This window comes from Melanerpes formicivorus, unplaced genomic scaffold (genome assembly GCF_026170545.1).
Source record: "Melanerpes formicivorus ecotype bairdi unplaced genomic scaffold, bMelFor1.0.p_v2 SCAF_27, whole genome shotgun sequence".
Lineage (NCBI taxonomy): Eukaryota > Metazoa > Chordata > Aves > Piciformes > Picidae > Melanerpes > Melanerpes formicivorus.
The window spans coordinates 240,191-255,730 of NW_027142379.1; the positions used below are offsets into that span (position 1 = coordinate 240,191).

The 15,540-nt window shown below is 50.2% G+C and overlaps 1 protein-coding gene across 1 annotated transcript; it reads left to right on the forward strand.

Moving 5' to 3' along the window:
• Positions 1 to 1,573: 1,573 nt before the first annotated feature.
• On the forward strand, positions 1,574 to 14,014 carry SDAD1 (SDA1 domain containing 1). Its single transcript, XM_068153763.1, has 22 exons — positions 1,574 to 1,753; positions 1,886 to 1,990; positions 2,075 to 2,173; positions 2,331 to 2,441; positions 3,566 to 3,637; positions 3,728 to 3,828; positions 3,981 to 4,038; positions 4,378 to 4,452; positions 5,010 to 5,111; positions 5,342 to 5,411; positions 5,998 to 6,101; positions 6,682 to 6,739; positions 7,267 to 7,325; positions 7,512 to 7,588; positions 8,075 to 8,172; positions 8,510 to 8,586; positions 8,926 to 9,058; positions 9,768 to 9,862; positions 10,412 to 10,605; positions 10,699 to 10,783; positions 11,132 to 11,293; positions 13,641 to 14,014. The coding sequence occupies exons 1-22, from the start codon at positions 1,664 to 1,666 to the stop codon at positions 13,689 to 13,691; spliced, it is 2,076 nt and encodes a 691-aa protein (XP_068009864.1). The 5' UTR covers positions 1,574 to 1,663; the 3' UTR covers positions 13,692 to 14,014.
• The last annotated feature ends 1,526 nt before the right edge of the window (positions 14,015 to 15,540 follow it).

Consider the following 15,540-nt stretch of genomic DNA (forward strand, 5'->3'; position numbering starts at 1 on the left):
CTTGATGCAGCCTAAGATAGGCAGCACAGTAGTGCTGCAGCAAAGGAATGTCCCTGCAAGCCAAGCCAGCACTGGAAATCCTCTGGTGCCATCTAGATCGCTTTACAGCAGCTGCCATCTGTGATCGCTCTTCTCCCACTAGAGCTGCAGCTGACTAAGCACTTAAGCAAGGCTACCACTCCAACATCACCCGGCTGTGCTGAGCAACAAAACACTGCTACAATATCGTAAGCAATTATTATTATGTAAATAATTTATGAGCCCCACAACAAATATTTGTGTTGGGCTTGCAGAGTTGTTCCTTTTGCTTAAATGAGAGGAGCACTGACTCTCTGAGCAGCTACAGAAATGCAAGAATTAAGTCCAGGAGAACAAACTCCTTGCAACAACTGAAGCAAAGCAAAGGTAAATTTATCCTCTGTAATCCCCACAGCAGCCTCCTCCATTCATTTGTAATAACCTTGTATTAAAAAATGTCACTTAGCTTACCCAGGAACACCTCCATCCAACTAACACCCACCAGAACAAAGGGAGGCTTTCCCACCTGAATTTAAGCATTCCTGGCTTAATTAGCTTATGGAAATCAGACCAATCAGAGTGCAGGAGGGGAAGGGCTTAGGATATAAAAGCTCACCCTGGGGAGCTGCTCAGCTTAGTGTTGCCTTTTACTGTAAAGGAATGAAGGAAGTTGCAGGAAGCCTTTTAGGGCTGCTTTGGACTCTAGCAGGTTTCTTGAATTTATGCCTTGTTGTTTTGTTGATGGGAAGTCAGGATAAGTGTCTGGACAAGATTTTGCATGTCTTTTCTTATCATGCTAATAGCTATGATAAGTCTTCATGTTTGTTCCTAAGTAAAAAGTATTTTGCTTCTTACAGCTGTCTCTAGTATTTATACCATCATAATGAAAAGCTTTTTTGCAAGGGGAGTCCTGGCTCAGGCAGACTGTGAATGACTATCAAAAGAAGAGATGCTTCCTACATAATCTATGGTGGCTTTAATGCTAAACCTTCTCTCTCTAGGAGAAGAATTTAAATTTAGTGCAATGGATTAAGTAGCAATAGAATGAATTAGGTAATTAATGGAGCACGTGTGCAAAGACCTGTGATGCAAAATCAAACAGCCACTCACACAGAGTTCATTTAATTGTGCAGTTAGAGCTCATGGTGTGCTGCATGGGTGATTTATCATTTCATACTCAGTTCTGCAGAACAGAAATAAAGCAAATAGCACAACTTCATTGATTTTGCTTGCTGGGGGAAGGACAGGGGACTGTTGTGTCACTGTTCTGGGAGTGAGGTGATGCAAGTGAGGGTGAGAAATCAGTCGGAAACTGCAGAGGGGGGAAAGCTGTTGGCTAAATTCCACTCCGATTACTTTTACCGCTGGCAGGGCTGGCAGGAAGGAGAAAGATGCCGGCGAGGAGCTGTTTTTTGGCTGCTTTGGCCGTGAGGGAGCAGCTACCGCCACGCCGCGGGGAGGCGCTGTGGGGGCAGGCGCCGCGGGAGGACGCGCTGCGGGAGGACGCGCCTCTCCCTGAAGTTTGTCCCTCGGCGGCGCTGGTTGGTGAGGGGCGGCCCCGCATGGCGGCGCGCAGCTGATCGCTCGCGTGTTCGCGGCTGAGGCGGTTCGGCGGGGCCGGCACCGGCAGCGGCTCGGAGCAATCATGTCGGGCCGCCAAGGGAACAAGCTGCCGAGCAACCTGCCGCAGCTGCAGAACCTCATCAAGCGGGACCCCACCTCCTACACCGAGGAGGTGCGGAGCCGGGGGGGAGGCGCACACCGCCGTGCCGGGGTGGGGGTGAGGCGGCTGCTCAGGGGAGATGAGCTGCTGTAGGGGGGCGGCTGCTGCTGGTCCCGCTCGGCAGCCGCCCCTCTCTGTGCTCAGTTCCTCCAGCAGTACCACCACTACCAGTCCCATGTGGAGATTTTCACCTTCCAGCCGGACAAGCCCAGTAAGGACCTGGCGGAGCTGGTGATGTTCCTGGCACAGGTAAGGGCGGCTCGCACCTTCCCAGGGGGGTGAGGTGACCCAGGGCTTCTACCGGAGAGTTCAGCCACACGTCTCTCTGCCCAGGTCGCCCACTGCTACCCGGAACACATGGCCAGCTTTCCTCAGCAGCTGAAGGAGCTGCTCTCCTACCACCACACGGTCCTGGATGCAGACCTGCGCATGGTGAGACCCCCGGCGGGAGGTGCTTGCGGCAGAGCGCCTCCCGTGCTTACAACAGGCCCTCTTGCACGCGAGGGCGGAGGTGTGGGTTTGTGTCTGACTTAATAACCATGGGAAGTGGATGAAGTTTGGCCTCTGACTGCCTCTTTCTCCCTCACAGACCTTCTGCAAAGCTCTGATCCTGCTGAGAAACAAGAACCTCATAACCCCAACGAGTTTGCTGGAGCTCTTCTTCCAGCTGCTGCGGTGCCACGATAAGCTGCTCCGAAAGGTGAGCTCTGCTCTCCCAAACCTTGGCATCCAGTGGGCTGTGACCAGCCTGGCAGAAGGAACCCAGCACTGGCAGGCAGCTGCTCTCTTTCCTTGGTCACAAAGGAAGAGTTTTTAATGCAGCTCTAGCTTTGGGGCAGCTGATGGTGCTAGAAGCAAGGGGGATCTGTTTGGTTAGTAACAAAGCATCCTGCTGTCAACATCTTAACCACCTTGCAGGCTGTGCTGCCCTTGGAATTGAGCAGCTTGGATGTGTCTGCAGGTGGGAAAGCACAATGAAGTTGCTTGTCAGAGCAGGCCCGAGTGAATTCCCTGTGAGAGGAAAATAACCAAACCCAAAGCAGCTGCTAGCCAAGGCTGTGTTCCAGGTGTTCTGCTGTAGAAGTGGAACTGCTTGCTGTGTGCCCCCAGCAGCACTGCAGTGGCCATCAGGCCATGCTGAATGAAGCAGGGGTGGGATGATTTTTAAGCAGTGTTTTATGTTGTTCTTTTTCCTGCCTTACTGTAAGTCTGCTTCTTAAACACACCAAAAAAAAAGCACTTGAGATGGTAAGAGAGAAATTCTTGTGCCTGTGACTTAGAAAAGCACTCGTGATGGTGATCAGTTGGCCTCATTTTAGTGCTTAGATCTTAGGGGAGGGCTGCAAAGATGATCTAAGGGCTGGAACACCTCTGCTGTGAGCACAGGCTGAGGGAGCTGGGGTTGTGCAGCCTGGAGAAGAGAAGACTCCAGGGGGACCTTAGAGCTGCCTTCCAATAGCTGGAGGGATCCTGCAGGAAGGCTGCAGAGAGACTTTCAATGAGGGTGTCTAGAGACAGGACAAGGAGGAATGGTTTGAAGCTGAGGGAGAGCAGGGTTAGACTGGAGCTGAGGGAGAAGCTCTTCAGTATGAGGGTGCTGAGACTCTGGAGCAGGCTGCCCAGGGAGGCTGTGGCTGCTTCCTCCCTGGGGGTGTTAAAGGCCAGGTGGGATGAGGCCTTGAGCAGCCCAGTCAGGTTGAGAGGTGTCCCTGCCCATGGTGGGGAGGTTGGAGTAGATCTGAGGTCCCTTCCAGCCTGAGCCAGTCTGTGATTCTGTTCTCTGCATGGCTTGTGTAGCAGACTCCCTGTTGTCTCTCTTTACAGACTTTGTACACTCACATCGTGTCTGACATCAAGAATGTCAATGCTAAACACAAAAACAACAAAGTGAACACAGTAAGTAATGCAGCATTCAGCTAAGCTTCACTTTAACCTCTTCAGACTGTGGCAAAGCCTCTAATGAACGTTCCCAACCTTCTCTCTTAGACTCTGCAGAACTTCATGTACACTATGCTGAGGGACAGCAACCCCACTGCTGCCAAGATCTCGTTGGATGTGATGATTGAGCTTTACATGAGGAATATTTGGTAGGCCTGGCAGGCTCGTGTTGGTGCCCTCTTCATGGGCCAGCCACTCCACGTAACACAGGGGACAGTGACTTCAACAGCAGGTTTAATTTTCTGGGGATGCCTTGAAATTGCCAACCCAAGTGAGAAGGTGATGGTTTGGTTTGTTGCAGGAATGATGCCAAAACAGTGAATGTCATCACCACTGCCTGCTTCTCCAAAGTGACAAAGGTGAGGACAGAATCACTGCAGCTGGGTTGGGTTACAGGTGGACTCCATCATCTTCAAGGTCTTGTCCAACCTTAATGATTCTGTGAATTTGGTTTGTAGAATGATAGGAGGAGAATTTGTTTTCAAACTTGTTCCAGGCACAGTGGAGGCTCAGCTGCTGTTTGAATCTGTTTGTCCCTCTGAGGATGAGCAACAAAACAGGACTCTAAAGCACCTGCAGCTTTCAGCCTGTGATTTGCTCCCCTTGGGGGGAGTTTTGAATGACCTCAGGTGTGGATGTGAGGCTGTTGTAAGTGCCCTTGTTTGTCCTGTCCTACACAAGCTTTCTTTGCTTCTCAGGTACTAGTTGCTGCTTTGAAGTTCTTTCTTGGGAAGGATGAAGATGAGAAACAAGACAGTGACTCAGAATCTGAGGTGGGTGTTGGGATTCAGTCTTCTCCTCTCCCTTCTTCAGACTGTCATAGGTCTGGCATCCTGGGGACCATGGCTCTGCCAATCTGTCTGCTCCTTAGTTTTCCATCTTGTTTCCTCCCTATGTTTCTACACTTCACAAGTTCAGTGCTTTTGACAGCTTGCTCCTTATAGCAGGATGCCTTGGCTGGCTGCCTGAAGACAATGCTCAAAGCTCCTTTGCTTTCCTCTTCTTGTGAAGACAGCAGCTGAGCCAAGCAGGGGCTCTTAGTCTGGTTCATGAAGACACATCATGGGTGGATGTGTCATGTAGAGTTGTGGGAAGAGGCTTTCACCTGATGAATTGGTTTAGTTATTATCTGTCCTCTTTTGCTTCTCCCTCTGTGTTGTGCTTCCTCTTCATGTGCAAGCAAACACCATTCAGGTACCTGCAGGAGGCTAATAGTTTTCCTCTGATGCAAGTGAGGAAGAGAGAGATTTTTCACTTCCTAATCTTTCTCTGATTCCAACTTGAAGCCTGATAACCACCTGAGGCTTCTCTTCCTTCTTTCCCTCTCAAGGACGATGTTCCCACAGCCAGGGACCTGCTGGTGCGCTATGGAACCAACAAGAAAACCACCAAGCGCAAGAAGAAGCTGGAAAAGGCCATGAAGGTCCTCAAGGTGAGCAGAGTGGCCTCTGCCTTGCCAGCTCTTTGCCTTTACCCTTCAAGTGCAGAACTCTTCTTATTGCCTCTGATGTAGCCACCTAAGTGATGCTTGCTAAAATCAAGCTGCCTCAAGTGAAGAATGGTAGCCAGCAGCTTGGGGCTGGAGCATTTGCAGCTGCTTCATGGGAAGGCAGAAACAGACTAGACTAAACCAGAAATGTCTCTTATGCTTTTGCCATGCAGAAACAGAAGAAGAAGAACAAGCCAGAGGTGTTCAACTTCTCTGCAATTCACTTGATTCATGATCCCCAAGGTGAGCATGTGTTGCATTTTGTCCTAAGTAATGGTGATCCCAGACACTGAGGCTTGGAGACAACCCTCCAAGGAGAAGGGAAGGGGCAAGGAGATGCATCTGGGAGTGTGACACCTGCAGTGTGCTCTAGCCTGGAGGTCCTTTAGCACTTCAGAAGAGTGAGATTATTCTTCTGTGCTGGTTGTGGCAGAACACTTGTAGAAGGACAAGGAAAGAGCAATGTTACATCATCTGCTCCAGGTTGCTGCAGATCAGGATGTGGCTTCCTACTTCTTGTATGTGTAAAGGCTTTAATTTGGTGAAGAGGGAGTAGTTTACCACAGCTTGGCTTCAAAAATGGCTTTCTCTTCCTAGTCTAATACCACTTGACTTGCTCTCAGGCTGATATAATGAACATCTGGGCATTTTAGACCCTTCTAAGCATGTGAGAAGAAAGATGACCCCTTGGCAGAAGTGCTCTGATCACATTTCACCTTCTGTGAGAGGGCACCAGGGCTTAAAAAGCCTCAAGAAGCTGTCTCCTTTTTGTGACCTAACCCCACTGTGCTCTTGGAGCCTGCCCCAAATCTGCTCTTACTTCTTCTAGACTTTGCAGAGAAACTGCTGAAGCAGCTGGAGAACTGTAAAGAACGGTTTGAAGTGAAGATGATGCACATGGACCTAATCTCTAGGCTGGTTGGAATACATGAGGTACATACTTCTGGTTTAATACTCATAGAATGGTCCAGGCTGGAAGGGACCTCCAAAGCTCATCCAGTCCAACCCCCTCTGCAGTGAGCAGGGACATCCTCAGCTACACCAGGCTGCCCAGAGCCTTGTTGGGCCTCACTCTGAATATTTCCAGGGATGGGGCTTCAACCACCTCCCTGAGCAACCTGTTGCAGTGTTCCAGCACCCTCATGGTGCAGAACTTGTTCCTCACATCCAATCTAGATCTTCTGTTCTCCAGTTTGAAGCCATTGCCCCTTGTCCTATCACCACAGGCCATGGTCTGATGGTGGCCAGCCTGGTTTGGTGACATGCTCTGGCCCTTGTGCCTCTGGAAAATGAGAGTTCTGAAATTCAGAGCTTGGGATTGAGCCTTCTCTTTCCTTTGTACAAGTCATTTCCTCATCTCCATCTCTGTCAGACTCAAGACAGGAGAAAGTGCCACGCAGTAAACCCCAAGGCATTTGGAGAGGAGGCTGTATGGACTGCTTCACAACTTAGCAGCCTAAGGAGCTGTCCTGCCAAGACAGGAGACTAATCTGTTACACCTTCTTTCCTACAGCTTTTCCTCTTTAATTTCTACCCCTTTGTTCAGAGGTTCCTACAGCCCCATCAGAGAGGTGAGTAGCTACTAGCAAGTGTCCATTGTGTGTTGTAAACAAGTAGCAGTGGTGCGGCAGCAAGTAGGAACAGTTCAGAGAGTGGGTGAAGGAATTTAAAGGCCCTGACTGCCAGAAGTGCGGAGTGCTTTGGAATTTTATGGAAGCTTTGTGCACTCTGCTCCTTCACTGAGTGTTTGAGAAACTGCATCTGTGGAATAAAATCCCAGTCCCTGGTCCTTGCAGATCCTGAGCAGCTGAGCAATGCATGACTGCTGTGTGCTGTCTTGGTTTACTGCTGTTTAGCCCCAGTTCTAGAGCACCTCCTTCTCTTAGATACCCCTTGAGAGCCTGCACTGCTGCTGGGGTGCAGACCAGATGAGTTCCTAATGCTTGGTGGAAGAGAAGAAAGTTGTCCCAAGTAACTCCAGACTGAGGGGGCTTTGAGGCTTAATCTGAGCAGCCTTGAGTTAGCCGATGGATGTTTGTTGGCCAGAGGGAGCTGCAGCAATGGATTCTGACATCTTCCCTACCTTCTCTCCTTCCAGAAGTGACCAAGATTCTTCTGTTTGCTGCCCAGGCTTCACATCAGCTTGTCCCACCCGAGGTCAGTGCTCCAGCTGGGCAGTGTGCAAATGGAACTGAGTGCATTTGTGGGAGGGGGAAAAGGGGACCTGGGCAGAGCCTTTGTCTTCAAAAGCTGCTGATTTTTGGCTGCTTTGTTAGTAAAGTGCAACCATTTTCACAAGTTCATTAGCCATGCACTGAGCTGAGCCTTCCTCCTCCTTTCCAGATTGTCCAGTCAGTGCTAATGACCATTGCCAACAACTTTGTCACTGACAAGAATTCTGGGGAGGTCATGACTGTGGGGTGAGTACAGAAGCTTACAAATAGAAACATCTCTGAATGTGGAAAGAAGAGTTTTCTTTCTGAACCACTTTCAGCTTCTTCCTGTTGCTCAGACTGTGCTTTGAGGAACCTGCTTGAATAAAAAGGAGTTAGGATAATACCCCAGCTTAAACTTTCCTCCTCCTTGTTGGCAATTTATGGTTGCTTTGAGACCTGCTTCTTGATTTTTATTTGGTGGTGGCTTTGTTTGCTTTTTTTTGTTTTCCTGTTTGCCTGGACCCAGACTTCAGTCCAGACCCAGAATTTTGAGGCTTAGGATCAGACAAATGAGCTGGAGAGTAGAGTGTGGGTCAAAGCTGGAGGGAGAACCATGGCATGGAGAGCTCTTTGTGGTGGTCTGTTACAGTAAATGTTGTACAAATGCTGTTGCAGATAATTCAGTCTGTTACTGGGCCAGCTGTGCTCTTTGCTTCCAGGAGTAATAATCCTTCCCTTCCCATTTCTCAGCATCAATGCAATAAAAGAAATCACTGCGAGGTGTCCCTTAGCCATGACTGAAGATCTGCTCCGTGACCTTGTTCAGTACAAGAATCACAAAAACAAAAGTAAGATGGGGCTTAAATCTTCTCCTGTGTCATCTGCTCCTTGTTACAGCCCTCACAACAGTGAGGTTTTAGTTGTTGTTGTGGGCTGAGAGGTTTAATTTTCTGTGTCTGGTGCATTTCTCTCTTTGGGGAGAGACAAAAGGGTCAGGGTGAGCTGTGGCAGGGGAAGTGACCAAACTGAAGATGATTAAACTGCCTAGCCCTGAGGAAGAGCTGGGTCCTGCCCTGGAGAAACCAGGGAGCTGTAGCTGAGAAAAGGCATGACAGGTGTAACTACTGATGGGTTGCTCTGATTTCTGCTGTTCTGCACTCACTCCTGCCTCTCTTCTCTGGGTAGATGTGATGATGTCTGCCAGAACCCTGATCCACCTCTTCCGTTCTCTGAACCCGGAGATGCTGCAGAAGAAATTCAGGGTGAGTGCTGCTGTAGTCCCCAAGAACTGAGGGCTCCCATGCTCAAAACCGAGCACTTGGCACAAGGAGGTGCCTGAGTTCTTCCCCTGACTGCTCCCTTGCTGCTTTTTGCTGTGGTGTGCTCTTTATTTCAAGCTTTTCTTAGCTCTGACTCTCCAGACTCCCTGACAGAAGGGTCATGCTTCAGAAGCTCAGCTACCTTCCTGGAGTCCTTAGTAACTGAAGATCTTACTTTATCAGCCAGAACCTCTTCCACCTGCTGCTCTCGTCCTCCCCCAGATTTGTTCATAGGTTTAGGGGCATGAAAATGGCTTTAACATGTGCTTTGTTAATTTACAGGGCAAGCCTACTGAGGCTTCCTTGGAAGCCAGGATTCATGAATATGGGGAACTGGATGCCAAAGACTACATTCCAGGAGCAGAAGTACTGGATGTGGAGAGTCAAAAGGAAAAGGGAGGAACCCAAGAGGAAGGTTAGCTTTTTCCTTTGACACTTCTTTCTTTGAGCATTGCTGTCAGGAAGATCTTACTTGCACATCAAACTGGATGCTCATGCATTTTGTTGCCTGCTCTGATGTGCTGCATGGTTTGAACATCTGTTTGGCCATTATCAGTGCACCCTTAGCAACTCTGCTGATCACACCAAGCTGTGTGGTGTAAGGGACTTGCTTGAGGGCAGGGATGGCATTCAGAAGGATCTTGACAGGCTTGAGAAGTGGCCCAGTGCCAACTGCATGAGGTTCAACCAAAGTGCAAGGTCCTGCAGCTGGGTTGGGCCAATCCCAGGCACAAATCCAGGCTGGGTGTAGAGTGGGTTGAGAGCAGCCCTGAGGAAAAAGCCTTGGGGGTGTTGATGGATTGAGAAGCTCCCAGGAGCAGTCAGCAGTACCCTCAGGCAGACCAGAAGGCAGCTGTGTGCTGGGCTGCACCAAGGAGTGTGGCCAGCAGGGCAAGAGAGAATTCTGCCCCTTTGCTCTCCTGACACCTTACCTCCAATCCTGCCTCCAGTTTGTCCAGCTGTCTCCTAAAAAAAACCCTATTTGGGTATATTATAAACCACTGAAAGATCAAAGAAGCCAAATACTGTTTCATTCCCTTGTGTCAATGCTCCACACAACCTGGAGCTCAAGCAGTTAAGCAGGATCTGTATTAACAGCTCTGTGCATTTCTTCCCTTGAGCAGATGGATGGGAAAGTGCTAGTCTGAGTGAGGAAGATGATGAAGATGGAGAGTGGATTGATGTGCACCACTCCTCAGATGAGGAGCAGCAAGAAGTAGTAAGTTCTAAGTGTCTTCTACCCCAGGTAAAATGAATCCTCTTACAGCAGAGTAGGTGTTCTTGCCCTGTACCTAAACAGGGCTGTGGAGTAACTTGGTAAGAATTAGTGAGGCCAAAGTTCTGTCCCCTGTGCTGAAGAAAACATGATGGCAGAGTGAGGAGGACAGATGGGGCAGTTCTGTCCTAGTGCCAAGTTCCTTCAAAGCTGTGACATTTGATGCTTTTATTCACTCTGGAACAATGGAGTTGGATGTACCTTAATCTTATATCCACTGTGTGGTGTTAGCACATGGTGGTTGAGCCACCAACCCTGGATGTGTTTGGAGGTGGTTTGGATGTGGTGCTTGGGGACATGGTTTAGGGGTGAACCTTGTAGAGCAGGGTTACTGGTTGGACTTGGTGGTCCTGGGCCTCTTTGCCAAACTGAGTGTTTCTGTGATTCTGTGACCAGCACTGCCCCAGGGTAGGTGTTTGGGAGGCGAGGGTCACAGACTGTGGCACAGAGGTGGTTTCAAAGCTGTGGATGACTGTTGTGCTCTCCTGAAAGGCAGAGAAGGTGAAAAGCATGCCCCTAGAGGAACGGAAAGCCAAAGCTGCAGCAGTCAGTACAAGCAGGCTGCTCACTCAAGAGGACTTCCACAAAATACGCCTTGCCCAGCTGTCCAAAGAGGTCAACGCTGCGCCCGGCAAGTCCGCAAAGAGGAAAACCATTGACATAGATGATGAGGAGGAGGAGGGCAGGTAGGACCTTTGAGACACAGAGGGGCAAGAGAGCATCTGCTGCTTGCCTGATGAAGTGGTGTGATGGATGTTTTGCTGGATTTCTGTGTGCAGGGGAGAGCTGCTTTCGCTTCGAGATATCGAACACCTGCACAAGAAGCCTAAGTCAGACAAGGAGACCAGGCTGGCAACTGCAATGGTGAGGAGCTCAGCTGGGCCCCAGACTCTCCAGGGTTGGGGTTGGGTTTGTCTCCTGCAGGAGGAGCTGGTGGGGTTGCAACTGGAAGATGAATGCCCAGCTGCCAGCTGCATATCTCAAAGTTTTATGTATTTCTGTGCTCGTTGTACCACACAACCTCTTGGTGGTCACAGGTGATAATGAAAAGACACAGCCAGTTTTCCCTGACTTAAATACAGCTGGCATGGAAGAATGCATGAGGCACACACCCAAGGCCACTCTGAGCCTGGATGGGTTCCTGCCAGCAGCTGGTGTTAACTGTGGGGAAAGGCAAGTGACCCCCTGTCGTTGTTACACTCTTTATTCTAGGCTGGAAAGACAGACAGAAAAGAATTTGTGAAAAAGAAAACAAGAATTAACCCTTTTGCCAGCTCTTCCAACAAAGAAAAGAAGAAGAACAAGAACTTCATGATGATGAGATACAGCCAGAGTGTCAGGACGAAAACTAAACGTTCCTTCAGGGAGAAACAGGTAACCAGCCCTGCTGAAAAGGCCTGGGGCAGTCTGAGCAGGGCACAGAGTGCAGCTGAAGTGCTGCCTGTCCTGTGCACACAATCACTGAGGTTGGAAAAGGCCTCTTGGGATCAAGTCCAGCCAAGTTGTGGCTGATTAATTTGGTTTAACTGCTCCCAAGGAGTGTGGGCTGGGTGGCTTCCCTTGAACACTATCCTAGAGGAGGTACCAAAGGTGAAGAATGCTATTGTCAGCTCCTTTTAATATGCACTGAGGAGCAAGCCCTGTAAAATCCTGTGTATTAGGAAGGCAATGATCACAGTGTTAGGGGTTGGGAAGGACCTCAAAAGATCATCCAGTCCACCCCCCCTGCCAGAGTGGGGTCACCCAGGGTGAGTCACACAGGAACACATCTGGGCAGGTTTTGAACATCTCCAGAGAAGGAGACTCCACAGCCTCTCTGGGCAGCCTGCTCCAGGGCTCTGCCACCCTCTCAGTGAAAGTTTTTCCTTATGTTCACATGGAACCTCCTGCTTCAGCTTGCACCCACTGCCCCTTGTCCAACCATTGGACATCACTGAGAAGTGATGTGGTTGTTTTCACTTGTATAGGTTAAAGATCCTATTAGAGCCCTGACTCCAATCTTGTGCTAGAAGATACTCTGGATATGGAGGAGTTTTCAGGATGAGCTTTTGGTGTTTCTTCACTCTAGTTTTTCTGACTTTTCTCCTGTTCCCATCTTACTATGGACATGTCTGTCCTTCCCTTGCAGACAGCTTGCCATAACTGGACTTAAAGCACAAACACAAATGCTGCTTATCACCTCTTTGAAACTGCCCCAGTGATGCACCTCAGCTGGGGATAGTGCCTGAACTGGGTGGCAGCTGATAGCAGAGCAATTGTGTAGCAGGCATATTAGCTTGCCCTGCTGTGTTTCACCTTGGCCAGGGTCAGTTTGTGCTAACAACAACAGTCTGCCTTAAAATCCCTTTATATAAGCTGGCAGCTGGCCAGCTTGGGGTTTATAGGTGTTAGAAAACTGAGCTCCTTTGCACAAGTTCATAGAATCCACTTAGGCAGGGGTCTTGTTCCTCTGTGGTGTTAATTTCTTGTTGCCTTGCTGGGCTCTGCCTTGTGCTAGATTGCATTCAAATGCTCTTTCACAGACCCTCCTTGGAGCTGCTTCCAGGCTCCTAGCATTGGGATAATGTCTGTTTGCAATTTGTGGCCTTAAGCAGCCACAAAGAGTGAGTCAGAACATCTCAAATTGTGTTACACAGGAAGTCTTGGACTGATACCCTCTGTAAACTCACCCTAAATGAGGCTGACCACATTAACCCAGCTCTCAAAGCACACAAAAATGGTGCAAACTAACAATCCAGGCACTTAGGCTGCTCTTAACAATGCTTCTTGCCCTTGGCTCACTTTTCCTAAGAAGTTGTCTTCTATGGTTTCAGTCCTCACTCCTAATTAGTATTTCAAGTTTAAATGTAACAGCTCAACAGTGACAGAAGATTTCCTTGTCATACTTCAGTGAAAAGTTAGGCCAAAGCATCAGTTCTGACCATCACTTGGAAATAACTGTTCCCAAGTGGCTTGGAGCACCACAGATGCAGGCTGCTGTGTCCTGCGGCCCTGTGAGGTGACAGAGGAACATTAACCATTGTCTACAACCCAGAGCTAGATCCCCTTACCAAAACATGTCTGAATTACACAGCAAAATCTGGTTAGAGTGATAGGCAGAACCTCTAGCACCCTTCCTTCCCCTCCTGGAGAAGCAGCTTTGTAATACTCATTCAAAGTAAGCTATTTAATCCTTCTTGCCTCTCAGCTGGACTGGAGTTTTTCTTCATCTCTTCTAATTGAATGAGTCAGTGGGAGAAGAGTTTGTTCCCCTCATGGGTTATATAGGATTTGGTAATGATATACTCAAACATTTTGGGGTTTTTTGTGAGGCTCAACACTCTAATTGTCCTATGGAGTTGAGCTAAATAACCACAGCACTTCTGCCACTCCAGTCACTAGCATTTGTCATTTACTACTCACAGTTTGGTCATAAAAGCACAGAATGGGTTTGGGTTGGAAGGGACCTTAAAGACCATCCAATTCCAAGCCCTTGCCATGGGCAGGGATACCTCCCACCAGCCCAGCTTGCTCAAGGCCTTGAACACCTCCAGGGAGGGGACATCCACAACCTCCCTGGGCAACCTGTGCCAGTGTCTCTTCACCCTCACTGTCATGAATTTCTTCCTAACCTCCAATCTAAGCTGGAGCAAATTTTTTTGAGGCTGAAGAAATGGAGGTGGGTTGTGATGTGATGGTGTTGTCTCCTTACCTGGATATTCCCCTTTTCATTGATATTTAGCTGGCTCTTCGAGATGCACTTCTGAAAAAGAGGAAAAGCCTGCTGAAGTAACAGTAAGGGGGGGAGTGTTTCATCACCCTGCAAGAAACAGCCCTTGGAACACTGAAAATGGACTGAAATGCCTTGTGGATGTATCTCAAGTCTGTTCAGAACTGCATCCTGAAAGCTGCTAAGCTGTTGGACAGACAAAAGAAGCCTTAATCCTTGCAGGATTTGTTTAAAGCATTCTGGGGGCAAAGAGTTTCTCTTTAATTATAACTTCCAGCTGGTTTTGTATCTAACTCTTAGAATGTATGACTTCTTGTAAAAAAAATTAAAGTGTTATACTTGAAGCAATGATGAAACAATTGGAAAGAAAAGAACAGAAAATACTCTGGTTCATTCTAGTAACTTCTCCTGTCTATGGAGTGTGTTCAATAATGTTTGTGTCTCTTGCAAAGGTGATTGGACAGACCAAGCCACTTCTAAAAGCAGGTTTTTACCTGACTAATAAGAAAAGCCTCATCCTTGTACTACAGCTAAGGTTAAGTGAACAGCTCTGGGTAAAACCAGTTTCATTATGGTTTATGAGGAATGGAATTAGGGTATAAGAGGCAATTTTCATGCTGTCATTTACAGTAGCTGGAAAACTATGGAATTTTGGGGTGGCATTGGCTGGTGCACAAAAGCTGACTGCTGAGGGGCAAAGGGAGATGCAATTTCTGTGTGTTGTCCCCCTTAGGGCTTTGCCTCTCCTCTTTCCCCTCCTCTATTGCCTTGCAGGGGGCAGTAACTCTCCCTTCTCAGGCTCCCCTCCCCTGTTTGAAGAGCAGTGCCCTGCCTTCTTGATAAACTACATGGCAAACGGAGTCATTAGGGTTGGAAAAAAATCGAGTCCAACCACCGACCCTAAGCCTACCCTGGCCACCAAACCTTCCCGGGGGCCGTCTCCACACCTTTCTTAGACGCCTCCAGGGAGGGTGACTGTGCCGCCTCCCTGCCCAGCCTCTTCCACTGCCTGACCGCTTGCACCAAAGCCACCTTCCTGCGCCCCAGCTGAGGCACGGGAGGCACGAAACAGATGCTACCCCTTACTTTTGCCCCTCTTTTTCCTTGTGTTTTCATCCCTCAGGCGCTACCTCTCGTCCCTGCTGCGCCGGCAGCGCTTGGGGCGGGAGCGGCGGCTGCCCCCGGGGCCGTGAAGGGAGGCAGCTCTGCGGCACGCTGCCGGCGGGATCCCTTCTGAGGGCTGCGGCCGCTGCTCCTCGCCTCAGGGCGGCTGTCTGTGTGTGGGGGGAAGTGTCTCAGCGCCCCACAGCAGGGCTGGGGCCGCCGCTCCTGGCCTCAGGACGGGTGTCTGTGTGTGGGGGGGGGAAGCGTCTCCCCGCCCGCAGCTCCCACAGCAGGGCTGGGGCCGCTGCTCCTCGCCTCAGAGCGGGTGTCTGTGTGTGGGGGGAAGCCTCTCCCCGCCCGCAGCTCCCCACAGCAGGGCTGGGGCCGCTCGTGCGCGCCTCAGGACAGCTGTCTGTGGTGGTGGGGGGGAAGCCTCTCCCCGCCCGCAGCTCCCACAGCAGGGCTCGGGCCGCTGCTCCTCGCCTCAGGACGGGTGGCTGTGTGTGTGGGGGAAGTGTCTCAGCGCCCCACAGCAGGGCTGGGGCCGCTGCTCCTCGCCTCAGGACGGGTGTCTGGGGGGGGGGGTAAGCCTCTCCCCGCCCGCAGCTCCCCACAGCAGGGCTGGGGCCGCTCGTGCTCGCCTCAGGACAGCTGTCTGTGGTGGTGGGGGGGAAGCCTCTCCCCGCCCGCAGCTCCCACAGCAGGGCTGGGGCCGCTCGTGCTCGCCTCGGGGCGGGCGCGCGCGGGAGGCGCCTCCCCGCCCGCAGCGCCGCGGGGCCGCCGCCATGTCCCTGCCCCTCGCCTGGGG

Coding starts and splice junctions, on each gene's coding strand:
- SDAD1 (XM_068153763.1), top strand. CDS start 1,664: ATGTCGGGCCGCCAAGGGAACAAGCTGCCGAGCAACCTGCCGCAGCTG. Junction 3,829..3,980: donor CTTTACATGAGGAATATTTG/GTAGGCCTGGCA, acceptor GGTTTGTTGCAG/GAATGATGCCAAAACAGTGA. Junction 10,606..10,698: donor GATGAGGAGGAGGAGGGCAG/GTAGGACCTTTG, acceptor TTCTGTGTGCAG/GGGAGAGCTGCTTTCGCTTC.